This window comes from Dendroctonus ponderosae, unplaced genomic scaffold (genome assembly GCF_020466585.1).
Source record: "Dendroctonus ponderosae isolate FM_Combo_2020 unplaced genomic scaffold, Dpon_F_20191213v2 Dpon_F_20191213_1, whole genome shotgun sequence".
In the NCBI taxonomy this organism is placed as follows: Eukaryota; Metazoa; Arthropoda; class Insecta; order Coleoptera; family Curculionidae; genus Dendroctonus; species Dendroctonus ponderosae.
In genome coordinates, this window is record NW_026017110.1 from 8,379,247 (window position 1) to 8,402,794 (window position 23,548).

General features: G+C 41.2%; 1 protein-coding gene across 6 annotated transcripts; it reads left to right on the forward strand.

The window, feature by feature from the left end:
* The first annotated feature begins 714 nt into the window (after positions 1–714).
* LOC109535514 (protein bark beetle) lies at positions 715–23,144 on the forward strand. Of its 6 annotated transcripts, none has more exons than XM_048661085.1 (18): positions 715–980; positions 2,675–3,064; positions 7,920–8,083; positions 8,140–8,403; positions 8,768–9,069; positions 9,127–13,516; positions 13,639–13,898; positions 13,951–14,482; positions 14,539–14,717; positions 14,775–14,987; positions 15,043–15,254; positions 15,310–15,665; positions 15,723–15,848; positions 16,151–16,165; positions 17,197–17,455; positions 17,512–17,719; positions 17,778–18,031; positions 20,444–23,144. In XM_048661085.1, exons 2-18 carry the CDS (start codon positions 2,753–2,755, stop codon positions 21,215–21,217), a joined length of 8,820 nt encoding a protein of 2,939 aa, XP_048517042.1. In that variant the 5' UTR covers positions 715–980; positions 2,675–2,752; the 3' UTR covers positions 21,218–23,144. The 6 variants fall into 6 exon arrangements, 5 of the variants coding, with proteins under 5 accessions (XP_048517042.1, XP_048517044.1, XP_048517039.1 ...); XM_048661082.1 differs by lacking the exon at positions 715–980 and adding an exon at positions 993–1,390; XM_048661083.1 differs by lacking the exon at positions 715–980 and adding an exon at positions 1,631–1,855.
* The last annotated feature ends 404 nt before the right edge of the window (positions 23,145–23,548 follow it).

A 23,548-nucleotide genomic window follows, 5' to 3' on the forward strand; every position in this document is an offset into this window, starting at 1 on the left:
GTTGACCATGTTGGTGTATAACCGGCGAAATGTGGCTTAACACCACACAGTTTGGGCGCTTGAGCCTACTATGTGTCGGTTGATAAAGCGGTCGTGATTTTTTTGATGACAATGTGGCATTAAAGCCTACTTCTAAGCACAGCAAAGCGTTCTTTGGCTGACATTTGACTATTTTCTGGCATAATTGGTGATTCTTGGAGTTACGCCATTTCGTTGAACAACTTGAGCAAAAATTTGAATTTCGTCTATTGAAGGAGGATTTTCTAAATGTTTTCATACCGATGAAACCCTCCAACTAACACTTTCCCAATATAAACTCGGCCTTTGCTCAGCAAAAACAAATAGCGTAATGTAGAGAGTGGCCCAAAAATCGCCGTCATTCAGCTGAAAATGTACACAAGGCTCACTAGGGCCCTTGGAAGATGAAGCAGCGTATAAAAAGGTTTATTTTCAAAACAGTTGAAGAATGATGTCCATTGAACACCGACCTTTTAAACGCTGTTCATGTAGCGTGTTTCTTTAAATTGGTGACTTGAAACTTTCCATCTGCCACCAAATGATTCAGATGTAATGAAACCGACCAATTGACCAAAAATAATGCTTTTTACTAACAAATGCCTTCAATTAGCAAACGAACGAAGGAAGTCACTTCATCGCAATCACTTTTCATAAGAACCCGAGCAATTGACTGGGCGCCAAATTTACCGCAGGTTCTACTGAAAAATCCATAAGCCAGAACCCAAATTGAAATAATTGTGGGGTCATGATTAGTGCGGTACTTTTGATAATTACATTCTACCCACGTGCAAGTGAACTTCCAGCGGATGCGGTTGAACCCAGTGAAGACTTTGATTTTTTAAAACTTTGGTTGATTCGTTTAACGCTCCCCAACTGCTCCCCATCTAGCCCCCACAAAACAACGATTTTAGCGCACCCTGCCGATGGCTGCTGTCATTACCACACCTGTTTTACCTGCACAGGTAAGAGGGGGAGATTACCTATAGATTATGTCACGTGACCATTCTTAGTCTGAACTACACCAGAATAGCGGCTGGTCATTGAGGAGGATCGAGCTCAGTTTTTTCGACGTTGCAACTGTTTACCAGACGTTTTCCACAACAAAACCGGCCACTTTTCATTGATCAACCAATTCACTAATGAGTAATTAAGGTGGAAGATAAAGCGGTGTACACGTAGAACGTCAGTGTGTTGTGAAACTGAGTAGTGGGAGCGTCGATAGTGCGAGAAAACAATGCAGTCGGTTTGAATGCAAGGATTTTCGGGATTGTTCAACTTTAAAAAGATCAAAAAGTGCTCGAGCACCCAGTTTTTTGTCAGTGTCTTCCGTCAAAGTTAAACAACCGAAGACATCTGCTCAACGACCGCGCAGGTAAATAACCAACGGTTTTTTTTTCAAAAATCTGGTTCCTGATGGCATTTTTCCTGCAAAACTTTTTAGGGCTAAATGCTCATTTAGTAACTAAATTTGGTGCGACAACATTATTTTTCTTCATTTTCTTCGTGCTTCTCGCAATTACGGTTTAATCAAGCCTGTTTGTTATCAGCCATATCTTGGCGAGTCATTAAATACACACTAGGCACATTTTATCCTTAATGTCCCCTTTTATTGTTTATTGATTACTATATTCTTTACGCAAAACCATTTTCCACAAACTCCAGTTTCTCCAAAACGTTTTTAGCACGTATTTGTGTGATTGTTTGCCTTTTATTTCTTCTTGGTGCCTTAACTAGTTTAATTGACTCTAAATATCAAAACACTAACAAAATTACTGGTTTAGATGGCGATGGAATGACCATCAATGTCTTGAAACAAAGTTACTTGGAAGACGCATTAGTGAGTTTATTTTTTTGTTGCATCAAAACCGAAGAAAACCAAAAGTATTTTTCACAGTTTGTTTAAAAAACACACAAAAACTGTCACTGACGCCAAATATTAGCGTTATCTTTCTTAGATAATGAGCAATAATCAAACAAAGACATCATTCCAGTAGGATATTCTATTTTCTTGAATATCTGGTCTAGAAATTACATTACATCCGTACCACTTTCCTCTATTATTGGTACATTTTGTTGCGAGTTTCTAAACAAAGGAACTTTTTCTGATTCTTCTCCCAGTGTCGCGCTATTTTAAAAAAATTCTTACCCAAAATAGGAACTAAATAACGATTTCACGTTAGCGCCGTTAAATACATAATTTTTTAACACACAATCGCATTTTCTGATTCATCTCTCGATGGCACGGTATTTTCCAAAAAAAATCTCCTCCAAATAGAAAATAAATAGTGATTTCATATTAGCGCCATTAAATCGGTAAAACCTTGAATTATTAGTTGCTCAATGTGCACTTTTTCCTCACTTTTTAGCGATTTTTTTCAGCTTCATCTGCCAGAGTCGCGGTATTTTCAAAAAACTCCTCATAACAGGAAATAAATAACGATTTATTACTACCGCCGTTAAATCGCCAAAATATTTCTCTATTAGTGCCTCAATTGACAATCCCTCCACACTTCGTCATTTTTTGCGATTTTTAAACACACAGAAACAGTTTCTGATTCACCTCCCTGCTCTCGCTCTATTAGTGGCGCAATTTACAACTCTGTTGCTCTTTTTTCGAATTTTTCGCGATTTTTTTAACACACCTAAACATTTTCAGCTTTACCAGGCAAAACCCCCGATGTGGCAGCCCGCTAATGAAACTGATTCCTGCTGAAACCAAAGGGGCCAACTAAAAATGTGTAACATCTACCGGACGTTCGTTATTTTCGCCCTTATTCACCTGGCAACAGGCCAGGGCGACTATCAGGCCAACGATCCAGACAATTTGGAAAACAGCGATTCGCAAAACAGTGATTTTTCTAGTGCAACCGAACATCCGGGCGGAACTGTGGACGGTCGACTGACTTTCGAAAAGTCCCTCAGCCCCTATTGGCTGAGAAGCGACCTAATTGTGGAAAGGGACGCGATTTTATTGGTGGAACCCGGAGTGACTGTGAAATTCGATCCACAGGTTGGAATCACCGTGAGAGGAATAATTAACGCTGATGTGAGTAAATGGGTAATTTCGAAACGAAACTAGTTGATCAATGTCTGGTCCTATCACAACCACTTGGGAGCTATTTAGGTGAAAACTACTGGTATCAATTTGGGAAACCAGGCCGGGCAAACAACGGATATTCAAAGCTCCCAATTCCGCGCCTATCTCGATTTATCCGTGTAAATACTTAAACAAACACCGAAAAGGCGGTTTTAAACAGTTGTTGATGGTTGATTTGGCGCTAGATCTTGACCTATTGCACACAAAGGAACCCATTTGGGTGCTTGTATCTTTTTTAGGGTTCTTCACGCTCTTCGTTTGATACCTGTTTATTATTCTCGCTTTATCGTCGAGATAAACAGGTTGCTGGGATGGGTTGGGGTGAAGGAACCCAAATATAATCAAGCGTGAAAGGATCAAGAAATATTTTTAAATAATCCTTGCATTTTCGTCTATTGTCGCAATATTTTCGAAAATTTATTATTGTTACTAAAATTACTGGAATTTTATAACTGTTATAGAAACGATAAAACTCTGCGAATTTGTCGTATTAAATTGAAACTTTCAATATTTCGGTAAATTTTCTAGAATTTTTTTAACAGCGGACTTTCAATTGTTCGCTGCATTTGCATTTGCTTAAAACACTTAAAACATAATTTTTCACAATCAAAGTGGGAAATAGATAGCGACTTGGTATTAACGCCATTTAATCGAGAAATTTCTGTTTCAAAAAATGTGCAAATCAACAAAATTTCCTTAGTTTTCGTCACATTAAGCCGACATTTTGAACGCAAGTTCAAAAACAGTTTGACTGCTGTCGCGTGGTTTTAAAAAATCATTACTTGGAATCTAAAACAGATATATAAAAACGTCATTAGATAGATAAATCTATGCAGAATTGTAATGTTAAGTTGCGACTTTTTGAGTCCTTCGGTGAATTTTCTACAATTTTTTTAAGAGCGGACTCTCAGTTGTACGCATWSMGGTATTCGCTAATAAATAAGTCACCTATTTTTCRAAAATTTCTCAGATAAAATGGCAAGTCTATTTTTATGTTAATTAATAGAGAAATTGTTGCTTGAAAAATGTACAAAATAACAAATTTTTCCCTAGTTTCCGTCAATTTGCGGTCACTTTAAGCGCAAGTTAAAAACAAATTCATTTTCGATTTCTGTCGCGTGATATTCAAAAAAACATTGCTGGAAAACTAAACCAGATACATAAACGGTAAACACGCCATTAGATAGACAAACCCCCACAGAATTGTTGCATCAGTTTTCAACTTTTCGCCTCATTTTGTAATTTTTTCACAATTTTTATATCACCGGGCTCACTGGATCTCACTATGGCAAAACCCTTACAGAAATTGAATGAAACTTTTCTTTTGATTTATCACCAAACAAAACTAAATACAAAACTCAACAAAAATTAAACTACTCTTAAGGACATTTAATAGGAACATTTTGGCTTCATGAATGTGAAAATTTGCAAATTTTCGCAAACTTTTGACAATTTTTTCAATGCACTATTTAACTTTTCGAAATTAACTCCGCTCAAGGTAAGTGCTTTTTACTTGAACTCTTTAAGAGTATTTAGTGCAAACTTAAATCAGATTCAGTTAAAATGAAACTCTGCTGATTTTCTATACATAAATAAAACATTGGTTTATTATAACCATGCATGACCTGAATGAATCAATCGCTGGTTCAATTAAATGAAATTTCCCACCAATAAAACCGGCCAGTTTAATTACATAAGAACAATGAATCATCGCTGATAGTTGATAATAATATTTGTTCGCACCTGCTATTAGTGTTTGTTCACTATATCCCATAAATTCCATTTAAAACATTAAAAAATGCCACTTTTCAGACAGTGTTTGATCTCATTATTAGCCGCATGTTCGGTGTTCGATTTCCTGTAATACAATCTTCCTTTATATGGCATCCATGCGACTCTACACTTGTAGGACTGAGTGACATGCATACTAAATAAATGTCTTCTGTGGAGTTTCAGCAGGAATTTATTTCCGTTTGCTTCCAAGCCCACGCCTGATTCACCTGAATATTTCAATCTTAATTAATTGTTCTCTTGGGCGTATTTCATTTAATTTTTCTTTGTGAACTTTCGGTTCAATTTTAAACCCTTGCAACGAGCAATTACTGTTAACAAATTCGTTTAAATGCCAATTAAATGGTACTTCGAGTCGACGTAATGTTAACTAAATCGCTTCATTAGTCTCTTCAGAGAAAGCTTGCGGTTAAATACATGTTTAATGAAAAGTTGCAAAAAAATTAACCAATACCCTGATCGATTTCATGGCATTAGATCAATTCAAGCATATCTTAACTTGGGTTAAATAACTAAATTTCTTTGATTAAATAATCCAAATCTTCTTGCAATTTCTCTTTAAATCTTGGTGCATCTTTAATGATAGTTTGGAGGTTTAGGGAAATATTTTGAGAGCAACGAGCAATTGTTGTGAAACTTTCCTTTTGCCTGTAAAATGGTTTTTTCTTCAGTTGAAACAATGCGTGTCCGATTTCCGAGGACAAAGCAATTTTGCATTTAAATTTCCCTTTGCTTTTAATAGCGCTTCAATGTGAACTAGATTGTGAAGAAATGAAGAATAAAAACACTTTGTTGCTAGTTTTCGGGTTATAATACCGTCGTCTTTTGACGGAATTTGATCCTAACGTTTCGCTAGCAGGCATTGCTAGTATCTTTAGAGTTAGTGTGGAGAGAAACTGAGGAATGCATAGAGTTTATTGAAAAACTCGTACACTTTCCGTCTTGTTGTTTCATTTATCCTCCAAAGTATTTCAACACTCATAAATTAGATGTAGCAAGGCCAATCTATGCGTTCAACCTAATTATGAAAATGTCCGCACTGATTCATAGAAATGACGCATTTTATGCAGTTTAATGCTTGCAAGACATGGCTAGACCTTGTTCTGTACCATTATCTACTTAAATACATTATATCTAAGCTCCTTTTTGCTGCCATTAGATCCAGAGAGCACAGAGTAAGAAGAAACAAAAAATAATATAAGAACAAACTCTCCAAAAATAGCTCGAGTGCTACATCATTTTCAACGGAAGGAACCGAGAAGTGCCTACCACTCACGATTTTTAACTGACGATATTTTCCTTATTGTACTCCCAAACGCGTCAAATATTGGGGAGTTTCTTAAGTACAAAGGAATAATGATGTCTGAGCTATGCTACAGGCCCTTTGACCAAAAAAATTGCTCCAGTTCTACTTGTTGTTCGTATTGAACATTTCGCAATTCCTTTCCTTCTTTCAGAATTGAGAAATTCGACTAAAATAACCAAAGAAACTTTTCCTTTGCAAGGTAACTGCATAATGAATCACCACCTTAATCATCAGCCAACCACAGACGAATGTAAGCGAATACCTCAACGATACAAAGGCCAATTAACAGTTTTCGGTCAGTTTTTCACAGTTTATGGCTAAATTGGGCGCAATAAAGGCCAATTAGCTTCACTGCATTAACTTCTACCAAATGTTAACGGTAAAGAAACCCGGAAACGAAAAGTTCCGCCAAGTTTTCCTCATAGTCGTTTCCGCCAGTTGCGTTCCGTTCATCTTCAGTCTATTAGAAAATTGTAATTATTGTTGAGTCAACCAACAGAACGTCTTTTGTTAGGCGATTTCAGGTGTCCTGTGACAAGTGGCGCATACAAATGGGACAATTTAAGTCCCACAAGCGCCAACTGAAGCGGAATAATTGTCTGCAATAAGAAAAAATTCAAAACCTCATTGAGCACCCAGATTTGCCAACATGAAAATTTCAATACAAAAGCGTTTCCCATAAAACGAGGTGAATGTGTAATAGGAGCAATAAAGCCTCTAGCATCCGGCCTGAAGTGGTTCTTCTTGTTCCATTTCCAACAGACTGCTTTGGTGCCAATGACCTGAACGACTGTTCTTCGGGAGATGGTACCGTACTAAGTTTAGAACGCATAACGAACTTTCCTAGGCGATTTAAACTCAAGGTAAAAAGATGGTAGCTCTTCGGAAGGTTGACAAAGGAAATTATACAACTGGTAAAGGTCACAACGGCAACGCCACTCTTTGGGTGTTGGTTCTTCAGCCGAGCATGGCCAGAACGAAGAAAGACATGACATCATTAAGCGTGGTGGGATGGCAAACAGAGGAATTTTATGCGCTAGAAGGCCTTGCAACATCGGTTTGCAGTCTGTTCACAATTGAATGTTGCATAACTATTTTATGTTGAATTATTTTTGCTGTTAATGACCAAATGTCCGGACCAAATTCCTATGAGAACCGCCTGATAACCAAAAATCACCCATTGAACAATYGCTGCAACAATTATGACACAAAAAMACCTAAATTTATTTATAGTGGCCMCAAAGTCAAAGTTTTCATAAACCGGGTTGGTAAACAACCGGCGAAATGTGACTTATAGGCCTGGGAAATGTGGTTTAAAGGCCACACAGTTTGGGYGCTTGGGCCTACTATGTAGCTCTTGATGTGGCGGCCGTCACTTTTTCTATGCCAATGTCGCAATAAAACCTACTTCTAAGCACTGCAAAGCGTTCTTTGGCTGACATTTGCCTATTTTATGAAATCATTGGTGATTCTTGGGGTTACGCGAAAGCTTTAACCATTTCGTTGAACATCTTCCAGCAAAAATGCGGTAATATTTCTTATGCGGTAATCTTCCGAGGCTGTTGCTGTCAGTGCAAGCGCCTCTGAAGATCGCTGCCGTGCATGTTAGCGAAACGTCAGGACCCAAAGGTCTGATAACCCAAAAACCTCGAATTGTTCACTATTTATTGCATGCGAATCTTGATCTTTAACCGATTTTCTTCACAGGGAACTGAAAGCGAGCGCATTATTTTCACTGCAGCCGATGAAAGCCAAACGAAAACGATCCTATTCCCGGACATTCGATTGGTGGACGGTCCCACTATTCTAGCTGGGCGACTGCAAATGAAAATCAACGGAAAATGGCGAAGCGTTTGCTCGAATTCGAAAAAGTACCCGCACTCAAACTTAAAAAGACTTTGGCTAACTTTGCGCTTTTGATCCACAGCTGGACCATTGCCGACATGGAAACAGCTTGCCGACAAATGGGCTTCCAAGGCGGCACGTTCTTCCAGTGGTTCAACCGACAAATGCCGCTAAAATCCAGGATTTTATATGAAGAACCGCGATGCTCGGGCACGGAAACCAGTCTGGAACAGTGCGGCTGGAGCAACTATCAAATGGGATCGGGAGTTTGTGATTATCATCCAGATATTGGCATAGCTTGCCAGGCCAGACACGACAATCCCAAGCCCTACTGGAGAGGAATTCGGTAATAATTTAATCCTAACTAAGCCCTTTTAAGAGGAATCACAGGGATGTAAATGTAAATGGTCGAAATCAATAGGACATTTAGATTCCACGATCTAAAAAATCCCCCCACAGAATTTTTTTTGGTATGCATATTCAACGGTATAAAAAGTAACTTTTAAGCAAAATGAGCTTAAGCGCACATAACTGCTCGAGACCCACGAGTCGACAGCTCCATTTTCAAAAATTTGCCATAATTTATCCAAAATTGCCCAAAAATTTCAAGACACACGGATCCAAGAATGCTCCATTTACGAACATTTTTGAGTCCAATAATTTGAGACACCCTGTTTGAACAAGTGGTAACCAAATGCGGTTTTATCTAGATTTGAAAATGCCCACAACGAAAACACGCTGCAAAACACCCTGTTTACCCCCGTGTCCTCGTCCAGCCTACGCTACGTTAATATATACTATGGGGGAGTGGGACGCGACCACAATACCAGCAGCGCCCTCCACGTGGAAGGAGTGCCACCAATCATGGAGAACTTGGAGGTGGTCAGCTCCGCCTACAATGGGCTCAACATCACCAACCCCGGCTCTCCCATATGGATAAACAATTGCACCATCCGAAACAATCGAGGATATGGAGTGTTTATCAACTCCAGCTACGGCTTAACACATTTAGGTGATTCTAATTTCCCGAAATGTCCAATGCCTAACTAACTCCTTGTGAATATTCCAGATGGTTGTGTGATCAACGACAATGGAGGCGACGGAATCCGGTACATCCGCGCAGAAGAACGCCCGGAAGAAAGTGTGGATCGGCGCGGCTACAGCGACTTTTGCCAAGTGGCGGTGATTTCCAGTCAAGTGTTCCCGATCTACGTCTACGCGGAACAGAGCGTGCAGAGCTCCATGGAAAACAATTGCCAGAAAGTCTTCACCACCAGATACGGGCAGGTGTTAACCTTGGACTTCATTCGCGCAGTGACTGATAGGAATGACAGTGCCAGCTTGGCAATCTACGATGGCTCCGCCTTGAATCATCGCCTGATCCAGACCATCTGGATCAGGAACAACACGAGGCCCCAAAGCATCACCACGACTGGCAATCAAATCTACATGATTTTCCAGGCTGAGCCCTACACAGACACGCAGGTCTTCCTCAGGTTGATATCGGGATTGAGCAAAATATACGACCTGAACGTGAGCCGCTCCGACATATCAGAAAACGTCGGGCGAGGAATCGCAGTGGACAATTTAAAATCCCAGGTCCACATCCATAGAACCTCCATATCCAAGAACGAGCATGTGGCCGGAATCCATGTAACCAATGGAGTGGGCGATGTAAATGTAACGCAAAGCCGAGTGAGCTTCAATGAAGGCGACGGTATCAACATCACCTACACTGGTGGATCGAGGAACATTTCCAGATCCTCCATCAGCAGCAACCAAGGCTACGGCGTGGCTGTTTGGTTGAACAACACCAAAGAAACCGAGTTCCTATTCGTCAATCAAACCACTGTGATCCAATATAGCGAAATATACAAAAACCTGGAGGTGGGAGTGTTGCATGGCAACCACTGCGGGCCGGCGCTGTTCAACTTCACTGGCAACTCATTCACCAACTCCTTGAATGATGCCTTGGAAATCCTCTCCTGCTGGTCCCCAACCGAAACCCTTACCACCCTACAGGTGGGCCACAATAAGTTCATAGGAAACGAGAAAATCTCCCTGAAACTATACCCAGCAGTCAACATGCAGGCCAACATAGAATTCAACCATTTCCGGCAGGGCACCTTTGGGGGGCTCCTCATCAAAAACCAGCCACTGCAGGAGTTCAATGTACTCAAAAGCGACATAACAGTGCAACAGAATTACTTCCTTAACAACTCTGGGGTGTTTGTGGCGAATCTGGCCCTCAGCCCATACGCAGAGGAGCAGTATCTACTCTTCACCAGAAACTTTGTTAAAAACAACCGCATTGTGGAGCCCTTTCAACCACTGGATGGTTCAGTGTCCAACTTAAACCCACGGAGCCGCGTAGCGGCTCCCGTTGTCATCGGCTCGAGCAACGTGGAAGTTTACAGGAACATTATCGAAAATCCAGACTCCCAGTACGAGATCGGAAGCCACTTGGAGGATCAGAGCAAAATAATCAACGCTACCTACAACTGGCTGGGGTCGTCGAGCGACCAAATGATCTACCACAGGATTTTTCATCGCTACGACCGCTACAACCTGGCAAAAGTCAGTTTTGTACCGTTTCTGATCCACAATTCCCATCCATTGACCACCAAGATCAATCCTAACCAGCTGTATATCCCCAAGTTCAGCACCTCCGGCTCAGATAAAGTCGGGGGAGAAATCGAGGGCGAAGAGACGTTGTCCAAAGGAGAATACACAGTGGAACGCGACATCACCATCAGGCCAGGCGGTAAATTAACAATCGAACCAGGGGTCACCTTGCGCTTTCCCCCATCCATTGGCATGATGGTAGGCGGACGATTGGAAGCCAGAGGCATCGAGCCCGACAGCATTCAATTCACCTTAAAGGAGAATATTGTCCATCCCCCGGAGAACGATACATATGAAACCGAGGCTTTGATAGTGGAGAGCGACACTGAGGTTGTGCAGCTGGAGCCAAAAAGCCCTATTCGCCTACTAGGTGGACGCGAGGAAACCGAAGGGCGGCTGCAGGTGAAAGTGAACGGCCAATGGGGGACGGTGTGCAACTATGGTTGGACCATTCAGAACGCGGCCTTGGTTTGCCAGCAGTTGGGCTACGTGTTGAATCCCCACGATTGGTATATTGAACGGAACGAGATTCCTGATGCGGGTAAATCGGAGAGCGTCATCCTTTCCAACGTGGCCTGCCAGGACTATGACCTGGATATCACCAAGTGCCAGGCAGAAACAGTGGGGGATTTCGTAAATTCCTGCGACCACGACAACGATGTGGGCATTCGCTGCTATAAAACTTCCTGGGCAGGGGTTCGCTTCGGAGCCCTGGCCGAGAGATCAGACTTACAATATGTGACCATCCAGCAAAGTGGGCTATTAGACTATGCAACCAACACCTTCAAGCCTGCGCTGCAGCTGGACTTTGCCAGACAGAACTTCGAAAGCATCAAAATCGTGAACAATTTCTTCCATGGCTTGGGGGTGATGTACTCCAACATCTACACAGACGACTCGGTGAATATCATAAAAAATTCCGAGTTTTCCAATAACAAGGGCGCAGGTATCACCCTCAAACAGCTGGGCTTGAGCCTGTTGAACAACAAGCTGGAAAACAACTTCATCGGTATTGAGCACAATCCTACTCTATCTGGGCTGCAGCAGCGGGAGCTCGCTGGTTGGTTTATAAAGAACGACGAAGAAACCCACTATGATCCGCTACAGATCCCCGATAGGCCCGATGAAACAGAAATAGAGATTCAAAGAGGGGAAACCAAGTATTTGGTGACTTCAAAGACAACAGGCGACAGCGTGGAAAGATCCTACAGAATCGTATGCGAACCTGGTTGGGTGATTGGCATCCAGCTGCTGAACCCCATTGAGAACAGAAGCAGCGAGAGCATAGTCATCCACGACTCGCTCTCCTACAACCAAAATAGCGACGTGTGGGTTTTGAAAAGAGACTTAACAGTCTTTCCGGGCACGTCTAGCGCCCCTGGAATTATCCTGGACTATGCCAGTGGGTTAAATGCCCTAGGGGGAGCTGTGGTGGTTCTCAGCACCATCAGGGCGCCAGTACAGAATATATACAACAGACGCGTCAAAGGCCCAGTTCCTACTCTGACTGTAAGGAATGGCGTCATCAGGAACAACCAGTTCGGGGTTCAGGCCTCCTACTACAACCGGCACCTGGATGAACTGGGGAATCACTTCCTGAGATCCTCCAACGAGACCATGGTGTTCATAAACTGCGAAATAACACATAATCTCCACGAAGCCTTTTTCGTGCATTCACCCAATTGGGACCTGCATAGAAGCAACCTATCCCAGGTGGTGATTATGCTGAACAAAACCAGCATCTCGGATAATGGCAAGGGAATCTACCAATTTTCTCGAGATATGCGGGCTTCCAACAATCTCTTTCATTACGTGCTACAAGACAACACCATCGAACGAAACAAGGGGGATGGTTTCAACATCGCGCTCCCTTACGTGTGGCAATACAACGAGAACTTCACCCATTTCGTCTACATGGACAACAACACCTTTGTGAACAACAGAAACTTCGCGGTGGACATTGACGGACACTTTGCCGAGGTGAATTTGACTTCCAACGTCTTCAAGGAAAACAAGTGCTCGAACGGGCTGCTGACAATGAAAGGAATGGAGAAAAAGCTGCGAATCTGGAACAATCGATTTTTGGACAACAACTGCAAACACGTGGTGCTTTTCAGCTGCAACAGCCAGTCTGAGATCGTGGGAAGCATTCCAGCGGTGTTCATCTACAACGAGCTGAGAAACAACAAGTATGTGAACATGGGAAGGTCTTTTGGGGTTTTACAGAAGTCGCAAGACCCCCGATTTGTCGTCGGCTTTAAGGGCATTCAAAAGGTGAACATCAACCGAAACCTATTCGCGTCCAACGCGCTGGAATACCAGCTATTGGCAGGCATTAAAACAGCAAAAATCAACGAGTTTCTCAACGTGCGCGAAAACTGGTGGGACACCACTTCGGACAGCGAAATTCAGGAGAAAATATTCGACTTTGACGACTGGAATGATCACGCCATTGCAGAATTCAGGCCCTTTCTCCTCGAAGAGAACTTCCAATCCAGCCACTCTTTCACCTACATTACTAACAACACTCTGGATCTCACCAATTTGAGAGGCCGCATATACGAGGACCTGACACTCAGTTCTAGAACAGAACCTTACATCATCCAATCGGATCTGACTATTTTGCCCAACGTGACTATGACGATCCAACCAGGGGTCACCATGGAATTCGCCCCGAACATTGGCATACTGGTGCTGGGGACTTTGCGAGCTGAGGGTACCGAGGGAAACGAAATCACCATGAGACCTTTGAGGGAGAGTGGGAATTTGTTGATGCCAGAAGAGCCCAAGAGGCTGAAGAGACAGTTGGAGCTGATCGGACAGGAGAGTATTAGGTGAGTTTAGTGTAACAGTGTCTCTTTTACATCAACTACGATTCTCTAAGGTGGGAATTGGACTGCTAAAAGTAAGTAAAACTGGGTTATTATATCTACATCAACTCTTGAACGTGTTCCAGGTTATGCAAAAACCGCGACTGTACATTAGAGGACGAATGGTCGACACCGTACGAAGGTTTCCTCGAATGGTTCAACCAAACCACCCTGCAGTGGATTCCGATGTGCGATTCCAGATTTACCGAGCGAAATGCCCAGGTTGTCTGCCGAGACCTGGGCTTCGATCCTTTGCATGCCTTCTTCGACTTTGATGTGCGGATTGACTTCCACAGCAACTCCCTATCGAGGATCTGGACTTGGCCGGAGCCTCTCCAGTGCAAAGGTAGCTTTCAAACGCCACTGGCTATTGCTCTGGATACATGAGGAACTTTCAGGTACCGAAAAGCGCTACGAGGACTGCCCGATTCGCTTAAACGGCCAGCAGTTCGGGCACAGGCATAAATGCGAGTGGAACAGCAGGTTTGTCTTCATCAATTGCAACAACAAGGCCAAACCGCCCAAGCACAACTTCTGGGGAGGAGTGCGGTTTGCCGATCCAGACTTTGAGCAGCATCTCTACACCCATCGGGTTCATGATATCCACACCCACTCCACCCATCGTGAGGTGGAATCGGTGCTGAGGTTCGTAAAAATCAACGGGGCTGGGATTTTGCATAACGAAAAATCTCCAGCCATACAAAGCATTATCCGAAGTCCCACCATTGAGTATGTGGAGGTGGAGTCATCAGCCAGTCATGGGATCAACTTGATTTCGCCCACTGAAACCATTAACTTGAGAGGAAACACTATTCAGAACTCTTTGGGGGTGGGCGTGAACATCGTGTCTTTGAGTGGAGAAGGGCGCGAGTCAGAGGAGTCCAGTTTCACTCCTTTGAGGGCGATGAATATTCCCTATAACCTCTACAGGTAAGGGAGGGCATGGCCCCAAGCCCAATTTTCCTAACATGTTTAATTTCTTCCAGTCTACTGGACATTTGCGACACCAACAAGGAGATCCGCATAGAAGAAAGAGTGCTGCTCTACTACAAGTACGACAATCACCCAGTCAACTGCATTAAAATCTTCAGAAGCGCCTACGACATCAAGCCGCTGTCTTTGAGGTTTTTGCAGTTCAATCTCTTCAATTCCTCTGTGGCGCATGGTAAACTCCCCCGTCCAACCCAATACAATAGGGCCTTCACCGCTCTTTCTTTTGCAGGAATCCCGGACTTCGTCTCTCTGTACGATGGGGACATTTACAACGTCTCCTCCCAAATCATCGACACAGTGACAATGACCTCCACCAACCAGAAAAAACTCTTTAGGTCGCGTCTTCCAAGCCTAAGCGTCAAACTCTTTGCCAACGGCGCCTCTTCAGACCATGGCTTCATTGCTGAAGTGGTCACGCTGCCCATATCAGCGATAGCTTTTAGTGAGTTTCACCAGCTTTAAAATGAACGTGGATGCAAATTTTCGGGCACTTTTAGGTAGGGACGTTCAACATAACGTCTCATCCTCAGTGATCAACAACAACACGCAAGGAGGCATTTTGTACATGGGGGCTGGGGAGGTCAATCCCATCATCACAATCGAGAGGAACCAGTTCAAAGGCAACTGTAGGCAACTGTATGGGAACTTTACCACCTGCAGGTCTGCAGTGGAGATGGATATTCAAAACACCCAGACATTGTTCTTCCGGGTAAAGTGCTCGATTATTTTCTCCAAGAGTTTTTAATCAACGTTGTTTTCTACAGAGCAATTTGCTTGAACAAAACCAAGGCGGGTTGTATATCAAGGCGGACTCTCGTGGGTCAGCTACATCCCTCCAAGGCTGGATTCACAACAACCTGTTTGTGAACAACTCAAATTTGCCCAGTCTCTACGTGGAGGGACGCCAGTCCTCTCCCTACCAAGAGGTCACCATTTACCGCAACTACTTCACACGAAACAACGCGCGATATCACAACAACATTGTCCTAAAACAGGTGCTGTCCAACTTCACCTACAACTATGTGAAGCGAAACATCGGGCAGCAGAACCTGGAGGTGTCAGGGTTTGATAAAGTGAGGCTGAATATCTACCAGACAACGTCCCACAATGGGTTCTATTAGTGAGTGTTTTCTGGGTTTGGAAGTTTGTTTTTTTTAATTCGTGTTTTTTTGTGTAGCAATTATGCCTTAAAGCCCGAGAGTAAGTCGACTGTTGTTGCTGGTACTGCCGGTCAGCACTATGTGGACAACATATTCTTCAATCCGGACAATGACTACGAAATCATCACTGTAAACCGATCATTGTAAGTACAACTGTACTTTTGCTAGTTCCTAATTTTATACGGGGTGATTGAAGGTTGACTAGATTGGATTAAATCGCAGTTTTCAGTTTGTCTGCCTGGTAGGGAAACGAAGCCAAATTTTAATCACCCTGTAGGTACTGGAAAAGTTATTAATATCTCAAGTGCTCTTGAAGACCGAATTGGGTTTCCAAACTTTTTTCTTGGGTATAAATCATTTTCACCAACCAATCAATAGATTTTAGAAGGAAATTTACCATTTTTATAATATTGATACAATTTTTTGTTGCATGGCGCATGCGCAGATTTGAATTCAATAGGTAAGTGGACGCAAGTCAATCTTGGTATGTTGTGGTTTGGCGCCCCGTTTGTGCAGTTGCAATTATTGTTTTTGTGGCTTGTTTTGTCCAAACAAATGTGGCTTTCTTTTCGTTTTTCTTTATAAATTTACTGCGGTTTTAGACCCAGTATCAAGAACCACTCTTGACTTTCGACTAGTTTAAACACGAGTAAAATTTTAAAGAATAAATAATCATCAGTTTACAGCAAAAAACCGCACTTGAAAGTTGATGGAGTCGCAACAGAAAACCTTAAAAATCTTGTTAAAAAAGCGAATTTTTGCTGTTTGGTTAATAACTATTAATAACTAGCATATATTCTGAACCAAAAGCGATCAGTGAAATAACTTGTTTGGCAATATTGCGAAGAAAAACCATTGAAAAATAATCAACAGCAAACGAAAATTTCATATCACTTCTGTACTCAAAAACCTCCAGAAAGTTCACAAAACTCAAAATGTGAATTCAATTGTGAATTTTCAAATGTGAAATGTTAATTTTTCCAATCCCATTCGTCATACCTGACCACTGTCTAACACAGCGTTAATCTGACCTGAATTAAACGTCAAAACATATTAAAAAATCGCTTTTTCTTGGAAAAAATGGTCGGAAAATCGTTCTCTTAATTCAAGAATACTCTATCTAAGTCACTTGACTTAAATAATCAGTTGCTTTCTAGTGCTTCGTCGAAAGTCTTGGAAATATAAGAAAAAATACCGAAAGCATTTCGAAGGCGCTTTCAACTTTTTCCCGCGTCGCATTTTAACTAATTAAAATTCGATTTTTTAAAAAAGCCTATCAAACGTACCACAAATAGTCGCATTCCCGCGTCGCATTTTAACTAATTAAAATTCGATTTTTTAAAAAAGCCTATCAAACGTACCACAAATAGTCGCATTAATCGCTTTATTTGCCACCTTTCCCACCACCTTTCTTCAGCCTATGGTGTTGGTTTCTTTTAAAAACTCTCAATAAACCAATCAACAGCCATCTGATTATGAATGTTTCTACAGTACGCTACAGCTTTGGAATACGCGAATCGATGCCGCGTACAACTTTTGGGGCACGAATACAACTTTGGCTGTAAGAGGACGCATTAGAGATCAAATGGACGATCCCAAGCTGTTGGAAGTCGTTTACGAGCCATTCTACATGAACAATCAGAGCATTTTGAATGGAAAGTGTCCTCCAGGCTGGGAATTGGTCGGCGAAACGTGCTACATGTACGTGGGTTCACCGATGACTTTTTGGGAAGCCCGAGCCTTCTGCCAGGTATTTTTTGTGTTTTTTTTTTTGGTAAAAATGGGGTTTTAATGGTTAATTTCCAGGCTGATAACGCGTCAATGCCCTATCTGATTGGCAACATCAACTACCTGCCAGTGTACGAGTTTCTGCAACGGCAGTACCAGTGGTTCCTCTACTCGGACCGAGTTTGGGTGCAGCACATTGACCAAATCAATAAATGCACGATTTTCGCTTTTCAAACCGTGGAAATTGATGACTGCAACAGACGCAGTCCTTTTATATGCGAAATTGGTAAAAATTCCTGGAGTTTTCCTTAGAAATTCTTTACTAGGTAAATTTTGAATTCCAGACCCAAAAGTGAGCATTCGCATCATGCCGTTAGCGGATGATTTTGTGACAATTTCCGTGATCAGCAGCTTGGCCTTGGCAGTACTGTTGATCATCGTGGTGATCGCTTTTTGGTGGTACAAGTCCAAGTACAGGCATGCTCAGAGGCTGGAGCGCAGAAACAGCATCAGACAAAGTTTGCACTCATTAAAGTCCGTTGGTTTGTCCTCCACCTCTTTTGCGGACAGCACTTTCAAGAGGAAGGGAAATCAATTGGTAAGTTTTCCTTAATTTCTACCATCTTGAATGGTTAGGAGTCACTATTTCAATTTTACAGGGTTTTTTTGCGCGGTTAGTTTGGGCTAGTTTGCGAGACATCAAGTACGGAGAACACTAAATTTTCTCCAATAGTTACCTACTTGGGTTGGGTTAGTAATTTCTTGATGTTGTTTAAAAGAGGAAACGCAAATCGATTCAGCAAGCGCATTTAGGTACAGGTTCTCGATCAATCGCCTTCAAATTTTGTTTAAAAATACAGTAAATAAAACAGAATCATCAAGAGCGAACAAACCTAGTAGGTGTCACAAGTCCCGAAAAACCTGCATATTTTGCCTGACCTCTAAATTTGCACTTAACAGTCGTTTTGTCCAAACCCACACGGCTGAGATTTCTGACCACTGCCCAATGCAATGTCAGTGCGAAATTTTAAACTGCGTTTTCTTTCAAAAAATCGCACTGCGGCTACGGAAAACACCTCTAATCCGTAGCGAAAACATTCTTCTAATGAAAACTCAACAATTTCTACACAGAAAATGCAAAAATATCCTAGATTTGGCATTTCACATTAAACGTCAGAACATATAAAATAGTTATGTTTTCTTTGGAAAAACTGCAATGTCGGTCAGGAAAATATCGAAAATATGTACATAAAACATTCTATTAAGGGAAACTCGACAATTTTCCGCTGGAAAACGAAAAGATTCGCGAATTTTGAAAAATTTTGAAAAAAACTCACTATCTGGGATAGACAATAGGAAACAACTGACTAACTTGACGTAAGGACATTATTTTTGACATAATTGAAAGTTGTTCGATTTTGAAATGAGCGACTCCTTTTAATGCGACTTAAACATCAAAAGGGTAAAAAATAGTACGTTTCTTTTAATAAAAATTGCTATTTATCGGCAAAATATGGAAACATGTAAAACATAAAAAACAGCTTCTTTTAATGAAAACTACCCACTTTTCGTCTATGATTGGAAAAATGGTCAGATTTGGCAAACATTTGACGAATCTGATGGTCCCCAACGAAACGAATGGCTAACATTGACAGAAACAATGTTTTAAGGCCGCTTTCAAAATAAAATTTGACCTGTTTACAAAATACTCAAAAATGCAGTAAACAACAGCAACAAACTCACCAGACCTCAAAAGTCCTAAAAATCATGCAGAAATTCCTCCAAATTACAAATGTGCACTTAAAGATCGTTTCGGCCAGACCCACCTACTAATTGAGATTTTGGACCACTGCCCAATGTACTCGGAATCTGAGATTAGACGTCAGGGCAAAACTTAAAAACGCGCTTTCTGGCTAAAAATCACACTGCTGATCCGGAAAACCTCGCTAGTGAGCAGCGGAAACATCCTTCAAATGAAAACTCAAAGTTTTTAACCGCGAAGAAGCAAAAATGGTCCGTGTTTTGCATTTTAAAATCGCGACCCTTTTGATATCTTCTGACAGTAAACGTCAGAAGATATCAAAAAGTTACGTTTTCTTTGGAAAAACTGCGTTTCCGGTCAGGAAAATATGAAACTCATGTAAAGTAAACCGTCTTTTAATGGAAACTCGACAATTTCCATCTGAAAAATTAAAAAATTAGCAAACTTCACGGAGCTTATCGCGCACTGACCGCGACATCCACTAGGAAACAACTGACTTACCGGACGTAAGGGCATTATTTTTGACATTGAAAGTCAGTGTCGAACGTCAGAGGGGGTTTTAATTCAATTCTGAGACAAGCAACACTGTATTATCGGACATTAACCATAAGATTCAAGAAAATTTAGCTTTTTTTTAGCCATCGTCCTGTCAGATGGGAAATTATGGAAAACGTCGTAAAAAATTCACGATTCCGATTTTAAAAAGGAGCGACTTCGGATGTTTTAATGCCATTTTTTAAATTAAAATTCGATTTTTTTAATTATCGGCGATTTTCACAATTTCAGTTGCAATTAGGATGGGATGACCAAATCAACAAGTGTTTTTAACCTTTCTGGCTGTTGAATGCGACAAATACATTTCAACCACTCTTGTATTATTCAGAAAATGAACACTTTGTCATCCAAAATGCCTTTAACGATCGAGAAAATCTAAACAATCATTGAGAGAGCTTGCCCTAAAAAGAAGCAAACAGGTCAAATTTTGCAATAAAAACACTCCTAATTAAGTATTACAACATTAACCGACATAGTAAAACTATAGAACAATAATACGCCATGAATTTCGCAATGTGCGAGCTGTTTTTAATCGACTTAATTAACTGTCTCATGCTGCAACCTTAGGAAAACTTAAGAATAACAACAATACATTTGGTTGCAAAACAGTTCGAAACGAGTTTTCACATCAGATCAGCATTAATATTCCTTGCGGAACTCATTCAGTTTTAGTAATTGAAGGGTTTTTTTCAGAGCACCAAGTCCACGGACACACTGACTAAGAACACAGACTACCGGAAAATCGTCAGCAATGGATCAATTGACAGCATGGAAAAGTCTGTTTACAACTCTTCGGTTGAAGATGATCAGTCGTATAACACGTACGAAAGTCAACATCCGAACCCCACTTTCGACTACAGCTCACCAGTGGAATACCACAAAAGTCCGTCGCGCTTCGAAAATTCGTATGCCAAACCCGCCCAGTATGACCTGGCCTTTAAAAATCAAGGCTTCAAAGACACGTCGACCTTTGCCTCCAACAGCAACTACCAATCGCAGGCCGGAAGCGTGCAGGATGAGGCCTCAATCAACGACGAAACGCCCATCATCCAGCCCTACGCTACCAACGCTTTGCCAGTTTATCCTCCAAACGAGTACTACAATACCGACACGTTGCCTCTGCGGGACTTTGAGGAGGAGGAAAAACCCGCCTATAATCCCCAATACAGCCGCGCCCGCCCGGTGGGACTGATGGAGGAGCTCAAATCTCGCATGCCTCCAGCCAGGAAACAATCCCCAACCTACTCAGACCAGCTGGCTCAGAATGGATACAACCCGGCCCACAACATAGTAGGCCTGGCCCATCCTCACAGCGCTCCAGAGTTGGAGCCCAAACCAAGACCCCGCGCAAAAAGTGAGGTTTTGTTGGAAACGAACTTTGACTTTGCTCCTGAGCAAGAGGACTATCCACATCCGTTGGGAGAATCGGCCAAATGGAAGAGTCAGCCTTTGGAAACTGCGATGTAAACGGCGCTTGTGGACTGTAAAATACTGTGATACTAAAGTTTAGGCTTAAGCAAGTAAGTGAGCAAGTGAAGTCCTTTGGAGACGCTGATTTTTTACTGGGACAAGTTCCTCAAAAAGTGCGCTTGTCCGGGGCCTTAATGATCAAAGTCGCCGTCCTTACTGACTGTACGTTGTTTTTGTACATCAGCAGCCTTTCCAGTCTAAGGCCCGCATTTACACGGTGTCCCAAAAGTAATGGCAACAATTTGTAGCACTACTAACCGTAGAAGGAAAGTCAACTAAAACAATCACTCCGAGTATCAGGGGGTTTTGGAGAGTGACGAATCGGATTATAAACTCTGTTTCTTCATACACTAACTGTAATAATAACAATAACACTTCAGATATACCCATACAAAAAAATCAAGAGGAATAAAATCTGGACCTGGTCCTGGCCATGGTGTTTGACTGTATTTCTGTATCCGTTGACTTTTCTTCTGAGGTAAGTTGTGACAGACTTTATAATTTTTACCACATAAATCCGCTATTACATTTTTGACTATTACTTTTTAACGGGCTAAATCGGATGTGATACTTAGCTTACGATCTAAACTGCTCAACAGAAGGTTACGTAGCCAAATTTGTCAAAACTTTGGAACTGGATAAATTCTGCTAGCTTAGAGCGATTTGGTTTCTGTTTGAAGCGATATTAAACCCCATTTGCTTTTTGTTAGTCAATTTTTTTGTAATAATTAAGCACTTTGGATGAATTTTCTAAAGGGCGGTAAGTAAAAAAGGGCAAAATTTCGCAAAGTTCCACATGCTCCTAGTCGAACCAAAAAATGTTTTTTGCCCCTCAACACTCATAGTCTAAAGAGAAACCAAATAGCTAAAAACCGTTATTGACTTTTTCGGCCGTCTATCTGTTTTATTTACAGGGTGGTCTCAAAAATCAACTTTTTGATTTCGCAGCGATAACTTTTCTGTTCTTGGGCCGATTTTCACGATCTTGAGTTCCTGTTGTCCTAAATCATAAACGATTTAGGACAAAATTGTGATATACAGGGTTGCACAAAAAATTACACAAATCAAAATTGTCCCCAAAGTTTATGATTCTAGCAGGCATTAATCTAAAATTAAGTTCATTTTCAAATTTTTTGTTCATTCATGCAACCCGGTATATTGAATTATTATTTTCTTGTCAAGCTCGCTTTGAAGTTTTAGCTTCAACGTGAGGTCAAGATCGTGAAAATCGGACCAAGAGCAGAAAATTTATCGCTGCGAGACCAATAAGTTATTTTTTAGGATCACTGTAAACAAACGAGATGAGCGTAAAATTCAAAAATATTTTTCGAGATATGAATATCTTATATCTTAATGCTTGTGGGGTGTTGAATTAGAAAAAAACCGTTTTTTATTCAACTGAGAACACGCGGAACTTTCACCAATTTTGCATTGTTTCATTTGCCACCCTGTAGAAACTGTTTCACTGACTCCCTAACCGAAAAAGAACTGGACTAAATAACGCTTAAAATAGCAATCAATTTGGTCTAATCAATCAGAAGTTATCCAGTTCCAAAGTTAGTCTAAATTTGTATTGAGCAGTTTAGTTAAACTGACGTTTTTATATATATTTGCGCTTATTTGTTTTTAAAGAATCATCTAATAATAGGTCTGCAATATAGGATTAGTTTTAACCCGAAGAATATTTATGTTAATTGCATTTTACGCCGATATTCTCTAATTATATACGGCATTTCGAAAGTCCAGTTAAGAGTTGTAAATATTGTTGAAACTGCCAGTTGTTGTAAATACTTGCGGTTATTTTCGGGAATGACGAATGCGCTCATCTATCGAACAACATTGTTTTATGTTGACATAGAAAGCGATGTTTTATTATTGTAAACCGAACAGATAACAACTTGTTTAATAAATTTCATTAATTGGATTTATTTTGGGTGTTTTATTTTATCGTTGCTGCTCGAACAATCCGTGCTTCTCACAATGCTTTTTTCAATTGTTGCTTCTCGATAAACTACACAAGCAGTCAATGCATAGAGCTTTTGAAATTATACAAATTTTGGCAGAATATTGTTTTTCTCCAGCCTTTAGTTTTGGATTTATTTGCCAAAAACCTTTTCGGTATTATCCCTTTTTTTGCTAATATTTTCGGAATCAAACAAAATTTGGCATCAGCGTCTCGCGATCTTAACTTGTAACTCTTACGGTTTAGAAAATAGTAAACATAGCAATTGGCCCACCCTGTATAACATTTTCCGGGTTTCCATAGTGACATTCCAAATCAAGACACCATAATATGTACATATTTAGCACGCAAAAATCCTTGGCGCT